This window comes from Dichotomopilus funicola (genome assembly GCF_033296635.1).
Source record: "Dichotomopilus funicola strain CBS 141.50 unplaced genomic scaffold C8A04scaffold_41, whole genome shotgun sequence".
Lineage (NCBI taxonomy): Eukaryota > Fungi > Ascomycota > Sordariomycetes > Sordariales > Chaetomiaceae > Dichotomopilus > Dichotomopilus funicola.
The window spans coordinates 285,321-302,925 of NW_026944062.1; the positions used below are offsets into that span (position 1 = coordinate 285,321).

At 51.6% G+C, this 17,605-nt stretch overlaps 7 protein-coding genes across 7 annotated transcripts; 3 read left to right on the forward strand and 4 right to left on the reverse strand.

Annotated features, from left to right (window-relative positions):
• Positions 1 to 537: 537 nt before the first annotated feature.
• On the reverse strand, positions 538 to 2,431 carry C8A04DRAFT_12981 (amino acid permease-domain-containing protein; the record flags this gene model as incomplete). Its single annotated transcript, XM_062777537.1, has 3 exons — positions 538 to 718; positions 787 to 898; positions 952 to 2,431. The coding sequence occupies 3 exons, from the start codon at positions 2,429 to 2,431 to the stop codon at positions 538 to 540; spliced, it is 1,773 nt and encodes a 590-aa protein (XP_062636120.1).
• A 1,643-nt stretch (positions 2,432 to 4,074) lies between these two features.
• C8A04DRAFT_38121 (uncharacterized protein) lies at positions 4,075 to 4,673 on the forward strand (the record flags this gene model as incomplete). The annotated part of the gene is made up of 3 exons (XM_062784120.1): positions 4,075 to 4,323; positions 4,394 to 4,585; positions 4,641 to 4,673. The coding sequence occupies 3 exons, from the start codon at positions 4,075 to 4,077 to the stop codon at positions 4,671 to 4,673; spliced, it is 474 nt and encodes a 157-aa protein (XP_062636121.1).
• A 314-nt stretch (positions 4,674 to 4,987) lies between these two features.
• C8A04DRAFT_13020 (polysaccharide lyase) lies at positions 4,988 to 5,737 on the reverse strand (the record flags this gene model as incomplete). Its single annotated transcript, XM_062777552.1, has 1 exon — positions 4,988 to 5,737. One exon carries the CDS (start codon positions 5,735 to 5,737, stop codon positions 4,988 to 4,990), a length of 750 nt encoding a protein of 249 aa, XP_062636122.1.
• An 812-nt stretch (positions 5,738 to 6,549) lies between these two features.
• On the reverse strand, positions 6,550 to 7,773 carry C8A04DRAFT_38123 (Alpha/Beta hydrolase protein; the record flags this gene model as incomplete). Its single annotated transcript, XM_062784121.1, has 4 exons — positions 6,550 to 7,116; positions 7,184 to 7,233; positions 7,294 to 7,398; positions 7,467 to 7,773. The coding sequence occupies 4 exons, from the start codon at positions 7,771 to 7,773 to the stop codon at positions 6,550 to 6,552; spliced, it is 1,029 nt and encodes a 342-aa protein (XP_062636123.1).
• A 789-nt stretch (positions 7,774 to 8,562) lies between these two features.
• On the forward strand, positions 8,563 to 9,541 carry C8A04DRAFT_13031 (uncharacterized protein; the record flags this gene model as incomplete). The annotated part of the gene is made up of 2 exons (XM_062777557.1): positions 8,563 to 9,256; positions 9,327 to 9,541. The coding sequence occupies 2 exons, from the start codon at positions 8,563 to 8,565 to the stop codon at positions 9,539 to 9,541; spliced, it is 909 nt and encodes a 302-aa protein (XP_062636124.1).
• A 262-nt stretch (positions 9,542 to 9,803) lies between these two features.
• On the reverse strand, positions 9,804 to 11,398 carry C8A04DRAFT_38125 (uncharacterized protein; the record flags this gene model as incomplete). The annotated part of the gene is made up of 3 exons (XM_062784122.1): positions 9,804 to 10,335; positions 10,394 to 11,172; positions 11,255 to 11,398. 3 exons carry the CDS (start codon positions 11,396 to 11,398, stop codon positions 9,804 to 9,806), a joined length of 1,455 nt encoding a protein of 484 aa, XP_062636125.1.
• A 1,447-nt stretch (positions 11,399 to 12,845) lies between these two features.
• On the forward strand, positions 12,846 to 16,526 carry C8A04DRAFT_38126 (cytochrome P450; the record flags this gene model as incomplete). The annotated part of the gene is made up of 6 exons (XM_062784123.1): positions 12,846 to 12,978; positions 13,134 to 14,541; positions 14,855 to 15,057; positions 15,144 to 15,179; positions 15,236 to 15,720; positions 15,780 to 16,526. The coding sequence occupies 6 exons, from the start codon at positions 12,846 to 12,848 to the stop codon at positions 16,524 to 16,526; spliced, it is 3,012 nt and encodes a 1,003-aa protein (XP_062636126.1).
• Between the last annotated feature and the right edge of the window lie 1,079 nt (positions 16,527 to 17,605).

Below are 17,605 nucleotides of genomic sequence, written 5' to 3' on the forward strand. Positions count from 1 at the left end.
AAATTTCTTAACACGAGCTGAGTTGCTTTGTGCTCGCTTGATCGGGTTTCGTAACCAGCTTCTTATATAACTGGCATCGAAAACGTGACATTGGGTATTCCCCAGCTTGTTACGCCTTTGGCATACCCCGTAAGCTAGATATTTCTCTCCGACGGCGCCAGGCTTTCCTCCTCTTAATTATCATGGTCTCTAATAAAACGTTGGGTGAGATGCATCATGCAAGTGACGGTAACATTGTGGGGAACTCTCCAGATTTCCCCGCAAGATTTCAATTTAAGTTTAGCGCCCCTTTGCCGCCGGGCAATTCCAAAAAATTTCCTGGTCGCCGGGAACTAGTGTGCCCCCCCGTGGTGTAGTGGTAATCTAATATTTTGTCCCCACATGAACGGCAACATCAATTTAGTGATTGGTCGACGGCCCTCAAAGCTCAATCATTTTCCCTACGACGCCAGGGGACGACACAGCGTGTTTTATTCTTGACTCCCCATGGTGCCTGAGAATTCAATAGGGTTGTCCGTTTAGTTGAGCCGCCTCGTCTTAATCCCAAATCCAGCTCACTGCCCTTGTCCAGCCCTTTTGTTTGGGAACTTCTTCTTCTGGGTCATATTCCTCTGCTCGTGCAAGAGCCTCTTGGAGTGGAACGTCATCCAGCGACACAATTTTCGTTTTCTTAATCAGTTTCCACCCGAGGTATGCGGTGACCACGATGGGGATGTCCCTGGTTCCGCCAGTGTCAGCACGTCCCGCAGCTACTGAAAGGGCCGGAGAGAGAGACGGGGTACTCACAGATATGACGAAACAAATTGCGCAGGGTCCCAATTGCCTGCGGTGAACACGGCGAATCCCCCGGTAAAAAGGATAAGAATGCACATAAACAAGCCGACCGGCGAGGAATACCCTTACCGAAAGGTTAGCAAAGGTTGGTCACACAGAGACATCAGGGGTACTTACGTGTCCACCAATTGTGCCACGGTAAGCGACTTGGCTCGATGCGTTGCCGCTTCAAAGCTTGGAGCAAGCGTATGTGGTTAAGCAAGATGGACGACCAAGAAACCAACACACCCGCCGCTGTCAACGACACCAACCACCAGAACACCGTGATAGCTGCTTCTGATAGGCTCATGAAGCTGAGAAACATGAAAGCCCCGAACAGTAGCACACAGGCGTAGGGTGTGCCCCAGGGCGTTGTCCTGAGAAAGAATTTGGGCGCCTGTCCCTTCACGGCCAGCCCATACAAGACGCGGGTGCCTGCCAACAGTGCCTGATTCGAAGCCGACCATGCCGAAGTGATCACAACAGCGTTGACAACTGAGGGTATCGCATATATGCCCGCCTGCGACGCAGCGAGCACGAATGGGCTCTGAGCCACGCTGCTGCCCGATCCATCAAGACGGTCGTCGTCGCTCCGAACCAGCATGCCGACGACCAGGACGGCCAGCATATAAAAGATGACGACCCGTGCAAATACTCGTTTGCAAGCCCGGGGGATAGCCTTGCGCGGATTCTTGGTTTCGGCAGCAGCCATTGCCAAGGATTCGACTCCTGCAAATGAGAAGACTGCACCCGTCATGACCGCCCAAAAGCCCAAGAACTTTCCCCAGTTTCCAGTCGCGATGTACTCAACAAAGGGCCCAGGATCCCTCCAATACCGGAATCCGATCCTCTCAGTCCCTGGAATCCCCCCCAAGTTGATGACCAGTCCCAAGATGATGAGGAATATGACCAACAAGATTTTGATCAAAGCGAAGACAAACTCCACTTCGCCAAAAACCCGCACAAATGCCAGCCCCACGCTGACCGTCAACACGATAAACACCACAATAATCCACGCCGCGTTGACATCCTCCCACCAAAATCGCACTAGCACCACCACGGCCGTTGCCTCGCTCGGGATGCTCAACAGGTTCCCATACACCATATTCCAACCAATTGCAAACCCCCATGCTGGATCTACCAGAGTCTCCGCATGGCGTACAAAGGATCCCGTGACGGGCATCAGTGCGGCAACCTCGCCGAGGGCGAACTGGACGGAGCAGACCACGAGGCCAACAATCGCGTAGCCAAGCAGCGCGCCTAGCGGGCCGCCAACTTGCACGGCCCCGCCAAGTCCAAGGAAAAGGCCCGTTCCAATGGAGCCAGCGATGGCAACCATGGAAAGATGGCGCTGTGCCAGCCCTCGGCGAAGGTGCGTTGCTTCGACGGTAGTGGGGGCGGCGACTGTCTCATTTTCGAATTGAGCCCCATGTACAATCGTCGTGTAGTCGATTGCGGGGCCAGCTTTCAAATGTGTTGAGGATGTGGGCTGTTCCGGCGCGACGGCTTCGATGTCGAGATCGGTTTTGAGAGTTCCTGGGTTGGGACGAACCGGAGCTCCTGGAGGCGGTGTGTCTGTGCTCAACTCGGACGACGGACGGCCGCCTTGCGAGGCCATGGTCAATTCTCGCTCCGGCAGCCAGCACACCTCGTTGATCAGAGATTCGAGTTCTCTCAAGCACACCTAGAGCACGCGCTGTTCAATAAACGTGTTAGACAAAGTACAAAAAAGTGCGGGAAGTGAGTTGTAATTACTGCAAGTGAAAATTCCATCAAGACATGATTCAATTGACGCAAGAGTAAGTCAGGATTTCGTGAAGCGCAGGACCCACTTAAAATACGACTGGAGCTATCAGACCGTATCAAACGGCCCTGATTTTGTTCTTCGTTGTCTGGAAAGGGAAGGTGAGTAAGCAAACAACCTTCTCAACTTAACCCTCGGATGGTAATCCGATAAATCGTCAATTTTGTACCCGTTGGTCCCAACAATAGCAACGAGCCAAGATGTAGTTCATTTCCGAAACATTAATTAGTGAGATTGATAATTACAGAACTTCAGTTTGGCTTGTAAATTAATTACTACAGGAGACAGATGAGCATTCAATTGCAGTGTCCCCACAGACGACAGTGACATGAAATCGTAACCGCTCAACCTGCGAACACCCCTGTTATTGGTGATGAACGAGCCATCCAGAGATTCTTTTATCAAACTTGCCCTAGAACAATACGCAACTCGGCCAAATGGGCTGGCTAGGGCTAGCTAAACTAAGCTCAACTCCTGCCGTTGTCGTCTGCCGGCGTTTGGATATTCATATACGACTTGGCTTTTACTTGGGCACTAGGGACCGGCGTCTAGGCCCTGAAAATGATGTCGAGACCTCGAGAATCTTGAGGCAGAACGTCTCAGTTGCCCTGCTCGGATGGCTGGGCTGCTTGATTGCCAGTTGGATCCCTGAGACGTTACATCGGTATTACAGATGTAATCATCTCGGAGAAAATGTCCCGCGCTTGTACGATTGAAGCTCTAATTGCCTTACTTACCAAAGTAATTATGCGCCACAAGTAATTAAGTCAGCTAGCTCTGAACAACAAACGCACGTCTACATAATCATAGACCGCGCTGGCGCCCTTTTGGTGCGAGCGTGCTGGCTGTATATTGATGAAGTGAATTTCTATGGGACGCATTCCGACAGACAATGTCCTTGTTGTGTAGAAATTTAAACCTAGGATCAAATTCTGCACGAGAACTAAATCCTCAATTGGACAAGGTTATCACCCGTAACGACCTAGCCTGCAATGCTGAGGTCGGTTTCGAACTCGCCCACCGGTTGGCTTGCTTCCACTTGCTCCATGCCGCTCCTTGTTCCAAGGGCGGGCATACGGACCACATCCGACCTGGAAGTCTGGCACCGACTTCAATCATAATTATGGATCATATTAGTTTGGTTCCTGCCACTATTGACACAATCGGCCTTGTCGGTGCGGGGTGCTCATTTTCTCCGCATTGAGATTCTCCGCTCTTTAATAGCCCGTGAATATTGCCGAATCTAACTACCCCAAGCCTGGTAAAATAGAACGGGATGAGACGGTCTTAGATTGCCCAGGCCCCGGCAAGCTTTGACACCCACGCAGATAAATGGGGATAACAACAGGGCCACCGGTTCCAACTTTTGGCAGTATTCTTTCTTTCACAAAACAAAGTCCTAATTACCGGCTAGGGTAATCTTTTTGTGTCGCCGTTTCAACTTCAATTGCTCAAAGATGCTATCCTCCACCTGTTGCGTCGTTGCACTCCTTGTCGCCCCGTTGACTGCGGTGGCTACTCGCACTCGTCAACTAGGCTACGTTGCTGTCAGACAAGCGAACGGGGCCCCTACTCCCTGTGTCCGGATTGATCCACCTCCGTCGCAGGAGGAAACAGTGGCCCGGTTTAATGCGTTTGTTGATGCATTTGTTGGGCCATCAAAGAGCTTGTTTGAAGCATTCAAGTACATTGCCGAGGACTACATTGTAGGCCCTTCCCAGCTCCAACATCAGAACGATCCGGAATCAACGAACTGCTGACAGCTCGATCATCCAGAACCATAATCCGGCCGCTCAGAATGGTTCCCAATCAGCATGGGATATTCTCAGCCCTTTCTGGGATAGTTCCTCAATTACTTACATTCGTTCCACCGTTGCCGAAGACATGTCCTGGGTTAACTACAAGAGTGGGGGGTTTGGAGAGGTGGTTGACCGCTTCCGCTGGGAGGCTGGCTGCATCGCTGAGCATGTAAGCTCCACATACTCGCCCAGAAACTCAAAATTAGTTATTAACGGAGGCACAGTGGGACCAGGGAGAGGAGTACCCAGCAGTTTAGATGGCGGATATGAAGGCACTCGGTTAGGGGGCATGACTGAGCCGACCCAACGAGGAAACAAAGCCCAAGTCATACACAAACTGTCGAATTAACTGATTTTTGTAGCGAGGCTTCATTCTGGATTCTTGGGTTTGTCTTGAGGCAGATACAACTGATCAATATTTAAAAATTGTGAACAGGGAATCTTTGTTTGAGTGCGATTAAACAACCAGTGCATAATTGTGTGAAACTAGTTGGTGTGTTTTATAGTCTTCGTCTTCTTCTTTCCGCCCCATTTTCGTACTCGGGATGGCGACCGGTCATCCGTCGATTAATTACCAGAGATCAGGGTCGGCCTCATTTTGGGTTGTCGCAATCGCGACCTTGTCAAAGAAAACCTGCCTGACGCCCTGGCTCCCCTTCATTCCCTTGTCGTCGTGCCATCCATTGGCGTACAACCCCACGCGAAATTGGAATGTGACATCCTCGGACACGGTCGTGGCGACGTTGCTTTCGTCTAACACCTGTTTTCCGTCAAAGAAGAAGCGAAAGAATCCAGAGTTGTCGCTCGCCCACTGGGCTCCGATAATGATCTTGTGCCACTGACCAGCGGTGACCGCAACGTCCAACGGAAGTTCCTTTGTTTCTTGCTTGCAAACGCTACCAGTCTTAAGGCGTGTAAATAACTTGGTTCCTTCCATCCATACCATGGTGCTTGGCATGAAGCTGTCGCATTTATCGAATGGGGCAATGAATTGTGCGATGTTATAACTTTGAGCAGGATCAAACTGCCAGTCAGGCGGCAGCTGAAAGGCAAATCCATAAAACAACGCGTCACCATGCTTATACCCGTTCAAAGCTCGTACCTCGGAATGGTACCGGCCGGTATAAGAGGCGTCGAATGTCTGCGTCATACGAAGCGCGGGAGGTTTATCGAAAAAAACGTCCGTAACCTCTTCGAGTTTGCCGTTGTGCTCAGTCTGGGTTTCTTCCCAACCCTTCAAGGTCCCCTCATTGCTGAATTTTTGGTCTGCAAAGACTGAAGAGCAGGCGGAGAGTACAACAATAAAAACGGAGCGCAGCATCGTTCTCGGTGTTTCTTAAGGGGTTTGTGTGATGTCGGTAATGAAAGGATGGGTGCGAATGTACAGCTGAATAATGGAGGGGCAAGGAAAGTATAGTTAATGGTCCAAAATCGCATTTGGGGGTAAGTGGACTGAATATATACAGAGTTAAGTCACCTCATACCAAAGCCGGACTCCTTGTCATCCGGGTTTTGCATGTTCACAATGGCTGTGCGAATTTCGCTCCATATCGACGTGAATATCACGCGGGTTTCTGGATACGAGCGATGCACCCACCGAAACAGATAACAGTAGCCAAGACGGCCACTTTTGGGTTGAGACTAAACCCGGTGCCCGTGGCGGACCCAGCCCTCGGCCCGGCTGATCATCCTGCCACACACGTTGACCAGTCACTGAACTGTTGAAGAGAATGGCGGGGAATTTCATCACCGACCAAAGTTTGGGGTATTTTAATCACTGAATATTGCGAGCTGTATCATGAATTAATGGGCTCGGCTTCAGGAATCAATGTTATCCCCAATCAAGCTATGAATACAATCTCAACTCGAGAATGTACCTGGGTAGGTAGGATGTTCCAAGAGCCCGGCCCGCACCCCCACCTGGTGCTGACATGGCATTTCCGAACGGCCACATACACGTCGCGCTTCACGGACAAAACCATAATTCCTTCCGAATTTTGAACCACGAATTTCGGGAAATAAAAATAACTACATACAATGCCACCTTTTCACACCCAGTTTTGAAACCCTCCCCGAGTAAAGTGTTTTGACGAACCGCCTTGCCCCCGCTACCCAGCGTGTTGTTATCCCACGTCAGGCCAAGCCATGTGCAACACGCAGAGCCTCGACCGCATCACGGTCATATTCTTGTTTTCGCTTCATGGAGGAAATGTACATGAAGGTATGCGGGCATCCGAGGTAACGTTTGATTGTAACCTTGTTGCCGCCGGCCACAAGTTTCATGCCGTAAGCTTCTCCTTCATCTCTCAAGGGGTCTACTTCGGCGGTTCTGATGAAGGTATCACAAAGGTTACTCCAATTTGGGGCGTCTAGTGGCTCAAACCACCAGCCGGGCCACATCTTCTGGAGCTCGGGGAGCTTCTCCGGCGGCATGCAAAAGCATCCAAAGTATTTGATCCGTGCCCACGGCAACACGGGTCCACGGTAAAACTCATGGAAGGACGAGAACGGCGACTCGGTGTAGTATCTGTAGCTTAATCCTTTCGTTGCTGGGGTCACAGACGCCATGCAAAGCTTCAAGGGAACATCGGCATCCCGGGCCATATGTTGCAGCACCAGGGAAATGTGCCCACCCGCTGAAACTCCGCCAATTGAGATGGAGCGGGCGTTGATGTTTAACGTGTCGGCCGACTCTCGAACCTGCAATTTGGGCGAGCCAGTCGATTAGCTAAACATATTATGTAGGAATCGGGAAAGTAGTACGTACCCAACTGAGCGCATTCCATGCATCCTGAATACCCGTTCCCCATGCGTTCTCTTTCGGAAACGTCAATCCTCTGTAGTAACGGTGGCAATTGATCAGTGGGTTTGTTTTACCTGGACATAGGCGATAGTCAACATCCACCACCACGACTCCCGCCTCGCGCATGCTGAGACAAAGTGTAGCCTCAGTTTTGAGATCGCCAATCACAAAACCCCCACCTAATTCCAACCCTTGGTCAGCTAGCTTCAAAGTATTCTGGGCTAGAGTTCTTCACGGAGGCACTGACCATGGAAATTTAGATGCACTGGGTATGGCCCAAGGCCGTGTGTGTCTGAATCGGGATAGTACAGCTGCACGGGTATATGAGCCCCATCTTCTGAAGCAAAACTAGAGCTCTTCACGCCAGGATACTTGGATGCATCGAGAGAACAAGGCGATTGAGTTGCCTCGGGGTTTGCGCGAACATGTTCGATTGGTGCGTACGATGTTGTCGGCGACCGGGTTTTGAGACTAGAAAAGTACGCCAGGAAGTCGGGATCTAACTTTGGAAAGATATGCTCTTCAATCAAATCTCTGGCGTTGTTGTCAACCATCGGAGAACCCGTTTTGGCCAGATCTGAGGAGTCCTGGTTAGAGTCCATTTCACCGAAATTAGGAAGGCCGAGAGTGGAAAATGGTGAAACTGCAAGCTTGGCAGATGCTGGGAATGGCACTAGTAACGGCGAGTAATTCTTAATTTGGGCAAAGGGATTAAGGAGTGGCGCGGGAGGAATGTGGGTTCTTAAACCGCAGAACTGCCCAAAAGTACCTAGGTAGCAAACAACCTGTTGTGGTGGGGAGCGCCTCTGCATTCCGGTTTTGGTAGGTACCCGAATATACTGGAGGCTACGGGATGCTGCCTCTCAAATAAAACTGCAGCATGCGGGCACCGCGTACAGCAAGCCCAAAGGAAAGAACACACTGCGGAAAGGGACGGTTTCCTCTCTGTTAATTTGCATACATCGCCCTTTCTCTACCCGGGTCGATCCTGAATAATGTGAGTTAGGAAAGAACCACGTTCACAGTTCAGTTCTTTACCCCAAGTTTTTCTAAGCTTAAGTCGTCGGTTTATCCAAGTCCGATTGGGCGGGACAACCCGGACCGAGCCCGGCCCGGCAAGTCCACCGGGCCGGAACTTGTTTACCGGTAATTATTCCTCGCATTTTAATGCGGGGAAACGCTTGCTTGTCCGATTCACCACAGAATTAATAATTGGTGTGGTACATGGAGTGTCCAGAGTTTCGGCAGACAGCAAACCCAGAGGATTTGGTGTCTGGTAACCGCTTTCAATACAGCCCGCCGTTTACCGACGTTAATTACGACAACAGCGCAATACTTACCGAATGGAATCTCGGGAAGACACCGCGGACCGCCTTAGGGATAGGGACCCGATCCGGACCCCGGTCCCGGCATATCTCCCGACTGCCCATTCCCCGTTGATGGTCGATAAAGCTCTTTACTCCTCCATCCAAAAAGCGCGCCGTGTGCTTGTCGAGGAATTCGTGTTGCCCATTCGATCCGGCCGAGCTTGGAAGGCACCGGCCGGTAGCATCGTTCGCATCAGCACCCCGGAAGGCCCCCAAGTTGGCGACCTGAATATTTGGAATGTGCACAATCCCCGGGAGCGATTTTGGGCTTCGCGAACAAGACAACTACACGCCACTCATGTGTCGACATATGACAGATTATGGTCTTGCCTCCCATACATGCGGCCGTTGGTCACAATCATTGCCGACAGCTTGGCCTGGTATGGGGAAGATGAGCACGGAGGTCGGGTGCACGATTTGCTCGGTACACGATGTGATCCGTACATCAACGCGGTTCTGAGCGGGGGCCAATATGATTTTCATTGTCACTCAAACCTTACTCGCGCTGTCCTACCGTTTGGACTGGCTGAGTCTGACATCCATGATGTAATCAACATCTTCCAGGTCACTGGGTTGGACGCTGAGGGCCGGTATTTCATGAACCCTTGCCCGGCAAATAGCGAGGATTATCTCGAGTTCCTTGCTGAACAGGATGTTCTTTTTGGGCTGAGTATATTTCACCACGAACTCTTGCCCACGGGGCTTTTTCATGTTTGAACTCATCTAACATTACACGCTAGGTACATGCCCAGGCGGAGATTTATCATTATGGGGATTTGGTGCCGCTAGCGAGAAAGAAATGGTGAAGACCTGTCGTCCGCTCAAAGTAGAAGTGTTTCGCCTCGCCGACTCAGACTTTCTCCAAAGATCAGGATGGCAACCGGCTAGATGTTCTCCATATCAGGGAAAGCACGGCATGATAGTTGTGGACGGGGAGCCTGAAATGCCCGTGTAGGCCGCTTTCAGAGCAAACATGAGGCCATATTAGTTGTCTAGCCACTGGCCGCGCATCACCCGGCCAAGACATCGACCCGCAGCACGAGATCGAAGCTAGCATACAATTATTCACTTGTACTTTCGAAAGCGATTTAGAAAAATTCCGTCGCCCGATATCAACATCCGCCATGGCCAACCCTGAAGCGCTCTGAATAATGTTCTCTGACGGTAATCGACCGTCATACCTTCCAATATTTGCCTTTCCGCTTCCCGGCAATACCTCACGGCTGTGCTGAACGCTTGACGACGAACGCACCTCGATCCATGGTGTTGATAACAATGAAGCCGCTGGGGAAGAAAGGGTAGTGGCTCCATGAACCGGTGAAGGTTACATTCCCGCCACCAGGGAGATGGTCGTCCTCGGGATGAGTGTCAAAGTACGCAACCTCCTTGATCCCCTTCCCAGATGGGTCAGAAGCCACGGAGCGTAAGTCGAGAATGCTGATTCCCAAAGCGTAGTTACTTTGGTATGTGAAGCCATCCCTGACGAACTGATTGTGATCAATTCCTTTCCGGAGCCCTTTGTAGTGCCCCGTCTGCTTCGGCGCCTCAAGCGAAGAAATATCCCAGATATACGAGATCGGGTAGCCATCCGCCGCGAGACCAGACCTGTTGTATTCGTCGTACTCGTCGTCCGTGATCAAGAACTGCTGCCATTGAGGATCGAGAACCCATCCCTGGTGAGTGTAGACGAACCCTTCGTAAGATGTGTTGGAAATGACCCGGATATCTTGTTTGTCAGTGACGTCGAATCTGCGACAGGAGTTAATAATTAGTAAGGGTCCGGAAGCGTTGAAATTGGGCATCTTACATCGTCAACGAGTCCTCATCGTAACCATAACAAATATCTTTACCACTGTACTTTTCATCCGGGCCGCGGTATACGAGGCATTGGGCATCGTGTACGTATCCATCCTCCCCGGTACCCCCCAATGTCGTGGGGTTTGACGGGTCAGTCAAGTCAAAAAATACCAGACCCGCCCCGAGAGGTCCGTCCCTAGGTTGAAAGCCGGTCGCCACGCCGTAGTTGAGCTCTTCGTTGGTGACGACGTTATGCGAGCGTCCGAGGGGCAGCCCGTCGACCCAGAATCCGGTAAGATCCGTGGTGTTGTCGAAGACAACTGGGCTTGCAGGGTTAACGTCGATCAGCTTCCTCAGATCAAAAATCTGAACACCGTGCCGGACGGCTTCACTGCCGATGACGATGTAGCTTTTGTACCCTTTGATTTCACGCCAAAGGGAAGTCGGTGCCGAGCCATACTGCGGGAGGCGCCCCAGATACACCAACTTGCCTTTTGAACTGACCTCCGCGAAGGCCGCACCATCCTCTTGGGCTATAGCAACAAACTCACGGCCGCCGGGGCTTGTCCAACCCCAAGACCCAGCCCCCCTACCTGAGCTGCTGCCGAGTTGGGCGTGGGTTTTAAAGTCAAATAAATCCAGATCTTGGCAGCGAAACGTATTGACGGGGTCATCCGGCACGAGAGAGACAATCCCGCCCTGGCAGGCAATGTAGTCGACGTCTTCTCCAAGAGACCGGTATTGCGTGGAGTCGTAAACACCGTGGTCGTTTAACTCTGTCCATATTCTCTGCAGCACAGTCAGTTATCGACTCCTTGGCGTAGCTCACAGTGCGCTCCTGCGACGATCCTCTGGAAGGGGAATCACTCACTTGCTTTGTTGCCATGATTTCCTCGTGCACGAGTCCGGAAGCGTACCGCTCGGCCTGAAGCTGCATGTTGACCGGGATTTCCCTCCCCAACCCGACAGGAAAAGCCATCGATGCCAACCCGACAATGGTCTGGAGCCTGGCCATGATGAATGGTCCCGTGACAGGAAATTCTGGGACTAAGGAATTATGACGATGAGTAATTAAAACCACTGCGTAGCAGGGGCGGATATTGCGATGTGTGCGGGAGGCTGGTTGAGATGGGAGTCAACGATAACAGTTGAGAAAGGTTGGATCTTAAAACGATATCTCGGCCGGCTCATCGCTTTCTTTAAGCCTGTGCGCATCGAGAGTAAGAGTGCCATTTTGGTGGGCAGCGTGGATGGCGTTGTGGTGCTGGTGTCGGACCCAACGTTCCCGAAACGGCAGGTATACAACTAATCTAAACGCAATGTACTGGTTTGATGTGCTGGCCAAGCATGAGGCTGCCCTTGGCGGGCGGGTGTGTTATCCTGATCTGTGCCCGTTATTCCTGGTGGTGATCTGCGCTTTGCACGGGGCATTGAATGCTCCCCAAGGGCTGCACATCGTTGGTCAAAGGATTCACGACATCAAAGGACAACCTGACGTGACGGACCGACTTAGAAGGTCAGTTTGAGTCCAATTCTACTGCCGGTTCTGATAGGTTCAGCGTGTATCCGATCCTAGGGCTTGTCCATAGTACGACGCAGGGAAGAACCAAACAGATTGGTTACGGTGGCAGGTTTCACGTAAAATCGGGGAGTGGGAGCACCCCCGGGCACATGGACACATGCCCTAGGGTGGAACGGGCAGGTTCTTGGAAGTCAGACTTTGATGCAATATCAAGTCAGAACGATTGGAGTTGGGGATGGTCTTCAAGATTACACATGCCGTGATAATTAAATATTGAAGCGCCGAGTCGAACCATGCATCCGGGGTGCTGAAAATCGGCAATACGGATGAGTTAACAACGAAGTGTTGGTAGCACAATGCAATAGAACCGTCAGACTGTCCAACTGAGGTTCAACGGTAATCGCCGCAGAGCATGATAAATATGAGGGTTTTCTGGTGGCTCAACCACGGCCTAGCTGACTGCCCCCGCCCGCTTCCGTGGTTTCCCCTCATCATTCCCCAACTCCACCCCATACACCCCCACTTCATATCTGACCCCGTCATGACGACACTGCTAACAAAGGTTCCAGTCCCGGCCCCCACCATTCGCGCTCTTCAGTGGACAGACAGTGTTCGGATCCCACCACTCAGGTTGGCTTTATTTCTGATTGCAGGAGCTCCAGGCCCAGGCCGCAGCGTATTCAACGGCGCGGCTTCCTCGGCGTGCGATTTGACAGTGCTTCGAGAAGGAGACCGGGAGAGCGCAAGCTGAGGTCGTATTGTTCAGACACTTCCCAAGTCCCACAATCACGTCCATTTACCCCTCTTCTTCAACAACTCGATGACATTGGCCATTTTCGCGATCCAGAACGGCCACAATTTTATCTTGCACCAAGCCCCGCGACTCTCGTCTTTCGTACCACTCGTCTCTCGGCGCTGGTTTGCGGTCGCTACACTGAAGATGGCGCAAGAATACAAGTTGAAAGGAGTGACTTCACTCGACCTCAAACCGGGTGACAAACATGAAGTCGAGGTAGAGGGTCTTGATGCGCGTGTTCTTCTCGTCAATGCCGGCGGGCAGGTCCAAGCAATTGGTCCCAGGTGCACTCATTACGGCGCACCCCTTGCGAAAGGGATTCTCGGTACCAACGGAACCATCACTTGCCCCTGGCATGGAGGTTAGTATTTCGTCGCGGGGCCCCTCCCTTTTACGGTTCTGTCGCTAACCAAAGGGCGTCGCATCGTGTAGCCTGCTTTAACGCCAAGACTGGCGACGTGGAAGATGCGCCTGCTTTGAACCCCCTTCCTGTTTTCAAGGCGACCGAACGTGATGGGGCTGTCTACATTACTGGCGAAACCGACACGATAAAGAAGGGCTATCGGACGCCCAATTTCACATGCGCCACCACCAAGGACGAGAGGATTCTTATTGTGGGAGGCGGTTCTGGTGCCCTCGGCACTGTGGAGGGCTTACGCGGTGGCGGGTACGAAGGTGCCATTACGCTGATTTCCAATGAGGGTTATCTGCCGATTGACCGTCCGAAGCTCAGCAAGGCCCTCTTGACGGATCTTGCCAAGCTACAATGGCGAGGTGAGAAATGGTACAGGGACGGAACCGTCGAGATTGTCAACGACGAGGTTACCTCCGTGGACTTTGCCGCGAAGACCACAACAACTAAATCGGGCGGGGAGTTTGGGTACAACAAGCTAGTCCTCGCCACGGGCGGTTCGCCCCGGCAACTTCCACTACCAGGGTTCAAAGATTTAGACAACATCTTCACACTCCGGAACGTCCACGATGCGAAGCGCATCGTCGCCGCTATCGGTGACAAGGGAAAGAATATTGTGGTGATTGGGTCGTCGTTTATTGGCTTGGAAATTGCCGTGGCGACTGCAAATGGGAATAACGTTACCGTTGTTGGTATGGAGAAAGCTCCTTTAGAGCGAGTGCTGGGTGAGCGGGTTGGAAATTTCGTGAGAACTCTTGTGGAAGGGAAAGGCGTCAAGTTCTATTTATCAGCGGGTGTCGAGAAGGCGGAACCAGCTGCGTCGAACCCGTCTCGCGTTGGGTCCGTCTACCTCAAGGACGGAACCAAGTTGGATGCCGACCTTGTCATTCTCGGCGTCGGGGTCGCACCGGCCACTGCATACCTCAAGAACAACAGTGCGGTGCGTCTTGAGCAGGACGGGAGCCTTAAGGTTGATGAGAGTTTCTCTGTCGCCGGTCTGGAAGATGTGTACGCCATTGGTGATATTGCAACCCACCCGTACCGCGGCCCAGGAGGTGAAGGAAAGTTTGTGCGCATCGAGCACTGGAACGTGGCGCAAAATGCAGGGCGGTCAGTTGCCAGTCATATTCTCAACCCGAAGCGCACACCCGAATTTTACACTCCGGTCTTTTGGAGCGCCCTTGGGGCACAGCTACGCTACTGTGGGAACACTATGGCGAGCGGCTGGGACGACGTGGTGATCCAAGGAAATCCAGAGGAAGGGAAGTGGGTTGCGTATTACACCAAGGGTGAGACGGTTGTTGCAATGGCAAGCATTGGCAAGGATCCGGCAATGGCCCAAAGCGCCCAGTTGATGTCGCTTCACAAAATGCCGAGCAAGACGCAGCTTCTGGACGGACTGGACATCCTGACCCTCGGACCTCCCCAGTGATGGCAGCCCGGATGCCATGCCAATAGTTAGCCACTCGAAGAGTAATAAGAGGATTCATTATGACGTGTCCAAAATCGGTTTGTTGTCGGTTGACCCTAACCCTTGAATCTGAGACCAAGCGGGCCGTTGGATTCACCAAACCAAATTTTGACAATGACTGACGAGTTCTCCACAAACCACCGAAGCATGGCAATGCGATGAACTTGCAAACATGCACGCCAACAGTGTTGTTGAAATCTGTATCTCCACAGGAGCCGTCTTAATTATGTTATTTTCCACCGGGATTTTCCTACTGCTCGCCGTTTGCAGCTACCGACTGACATTCCACCCTCTGGCACGCATTCCGGGACCAAAGCTGGCTGCAATCTCTAACCTCTGGCACGCTCAACACATTAGAGATGGTCGCTCTCGAGAACTCGGTAAATGTCTCCATTCTCAGTATGGCCCGGTAGTCAGGGTCGGGCCGAATGAAGTGTGGGTTAATTCCGTTGAAGGGTTCAAGAAAATTTACAGTATGGTCACCAACTACATCAACCCACATTTGCCTGCGGATTCAGAACTAAATACTGAGCCGGGACCCCCCGTGGCATCTATACAGGTCCCACAAATGGTCTGCAAAAAGCAGACTTTTATCGTAAGCCTTCATTATCAGCTTCCCATAACCCTCCGTGTTTCTAACATGCGACATAGTGGCAACGGCGCTGAATAAACCGCGAATTGATTGGCAGCTCAAGGCTCATTTCCCGGATACGTTGGACCTTCTGTCAGAATTCGATATTCGACGTTATAGACGACAGCGACGCCTCATTGGGCCTGTCTATTCGGCGTTGAACATGAAGAAGTTTGAACCCGTGGTGGACAGGGTCATGAAAGTGGCCATCTCCGAAATTGGGAAGCTAGACGGTGCAGAGTTGGATTTGAAGGAGTGGATGCACATGATAACGGTTGAGTGCCTCGGCGCGGTGGTCCTTTCGTGGTCACCTGGGTATCTGGCCAACCACTCCGACGGCGGTACCAGCAGACAAAGTTACCTTGGCTGGAAGCGGAAGAGCGTTTTTGGCTTGTTTCCAGTCGTCACGAAACTGTCATTTATTTCCAAGGGACTTGGTCGCAGGTTTTCCAACGCCTGGGACCTGACATTCAAGACACCTAAAGGGTTCAAGCCATTTTTCACAGTAAGCCATAGTTGGAACTATTAAAACGTTTGTCCGACTAATGGTATGATACACGATAGCCCGTGTACCAGAAAAGCTCTCGAAGAATCACCGCCGCCTTACAGGACGGCCACAAACAGAACAAGTCAGAGTCACGTAAGGACCTGCTCCTTGACTTGATAACCCTATACGAGAAACACCACGGCTTTACTGAAACTTACCTTCGGCGTCTCGCTGTCACGAATTTTGGCGCCGGCCACGAGACCATGTGTTCGGCATTGACGGCCGCTATAGCGATGATTGGGTCTCATCCCGATGCTCAACAGAAGGTGACTCGAGAGGTTCGCAGGCCATCACCCAAAAGGAACCTTGATTACACCATGGCCAGTATTAAAGAGGCACAAAGACTGCATCCAGTGATCAGCATGTCGCTGCCACGCAAGGTTCCAAACGGTGGCTTAGTATTGGACAAGTACTTTCTCCCCGCAGGTACAGTAGTGGGGTGTAATCCGGTTTCTCTTCATCGGAACCCCCAAATCTTTGGATCGGATGCCGAGAAGTACAAACCAGAAAGATGGTTACAAGTCGAGGAGCTCAATAGGATTTGGGAGATGGAAAGGACAAGTTTGACATGGGGGGGCGGTTCGCGGACATGCCCTGGTAGGCACCTGGCCGAATTGGTCTTGAAAAAAGTAGTCACAGGCCTGTTTGAGGAGTTCGAGGTCGATATCACTGTCTTCCCTGACGAGTGCAACATGCCGTGCTACTTCATGGCGATGTTGACTGGCGTGAAGGCGAGATTTATCCCAAGAAAACGCCCGCTATAGATGGGTTTCCGCCCTCATTATCCTCAAACACGAAGGCTTACTTCAATTCGGTCCGTTGTGAATCATTATCACACGAGTCGTGTTGAATCCTAGGTCGCAGGCCCTCGGCGGGTCGGATGGACGAGCACATGGTTTGTAACAAATAATCAAGATTTACCGGGTGGCACAACGCAGTTCCAGTCGATCAGGGAAGGATGTGTCAGAGGGGTGTCCCTGTCTTGGTGCGTGCAGTAGATTTCCCCGCGGAACAAGTCCATGACGCCCGACACGAAGGATGAAGCGGTTGTCTGACGTAATGTCAATTGGTAAATCCATCATCCAGTATTTAAACGACAACACACCAACTGCAAGAAGAGTTACACTTCCCTTTTCTCAGTGCTAAATACCAAGACCACATAATATGTCGCTATGAGCCAGAACAATGCGACAGATGCGATACCTGGTCGCAGCTAGGAGTGTCTCGCCCCTGAGGGAAGGGAAATTTGTTTTGCAGAGACGGGCTTATGGGACAGTTGCCGGGAATGCTTCAAATAAGGGGTCAAATGACCTCGGCGGCCCCGGGGGACAGGAAAGCTTCCCTGCCAGCATGCCGATCCGGAAGTGAGGAGATTGGACATGGGTCAGTGACGAGAAGTGCAAACAGCTAACCAAGTTCGATAGGAAATATGCTCGCAGAACGATGTACGGTGTTTTGGGGGCAACCACGGCATTGGGTGCAATTTGGTTTGGGAAACGGAATATAAGGTCAAACGAGGAATATGTCTTAATCCACGATAACTCCAAGGGGGAGCTGGATGATGTTAGGTATATCAAGGTATCAGACCTGCCAAAGTCATAATGTTTAGGAGGGTTATGTATTATTACAGTGTAAATGCAAAGGTGCAAGGTTGTCAAAGGGTGGTAAAGGGAAAAGGACAGTGGATTTAGATAACGGGGCTGGTTTTCTGTTTTGGTATATCCCTTGCCGTATCGGCTATACCACCACTATTCCCGCAAAGTTTTCCGACAGAGTGACGGAAACCGCCCAGGATCATTCAGAGACGAGATACATTGCGCCCAGGGTTAGGGTTAGGGGTAGG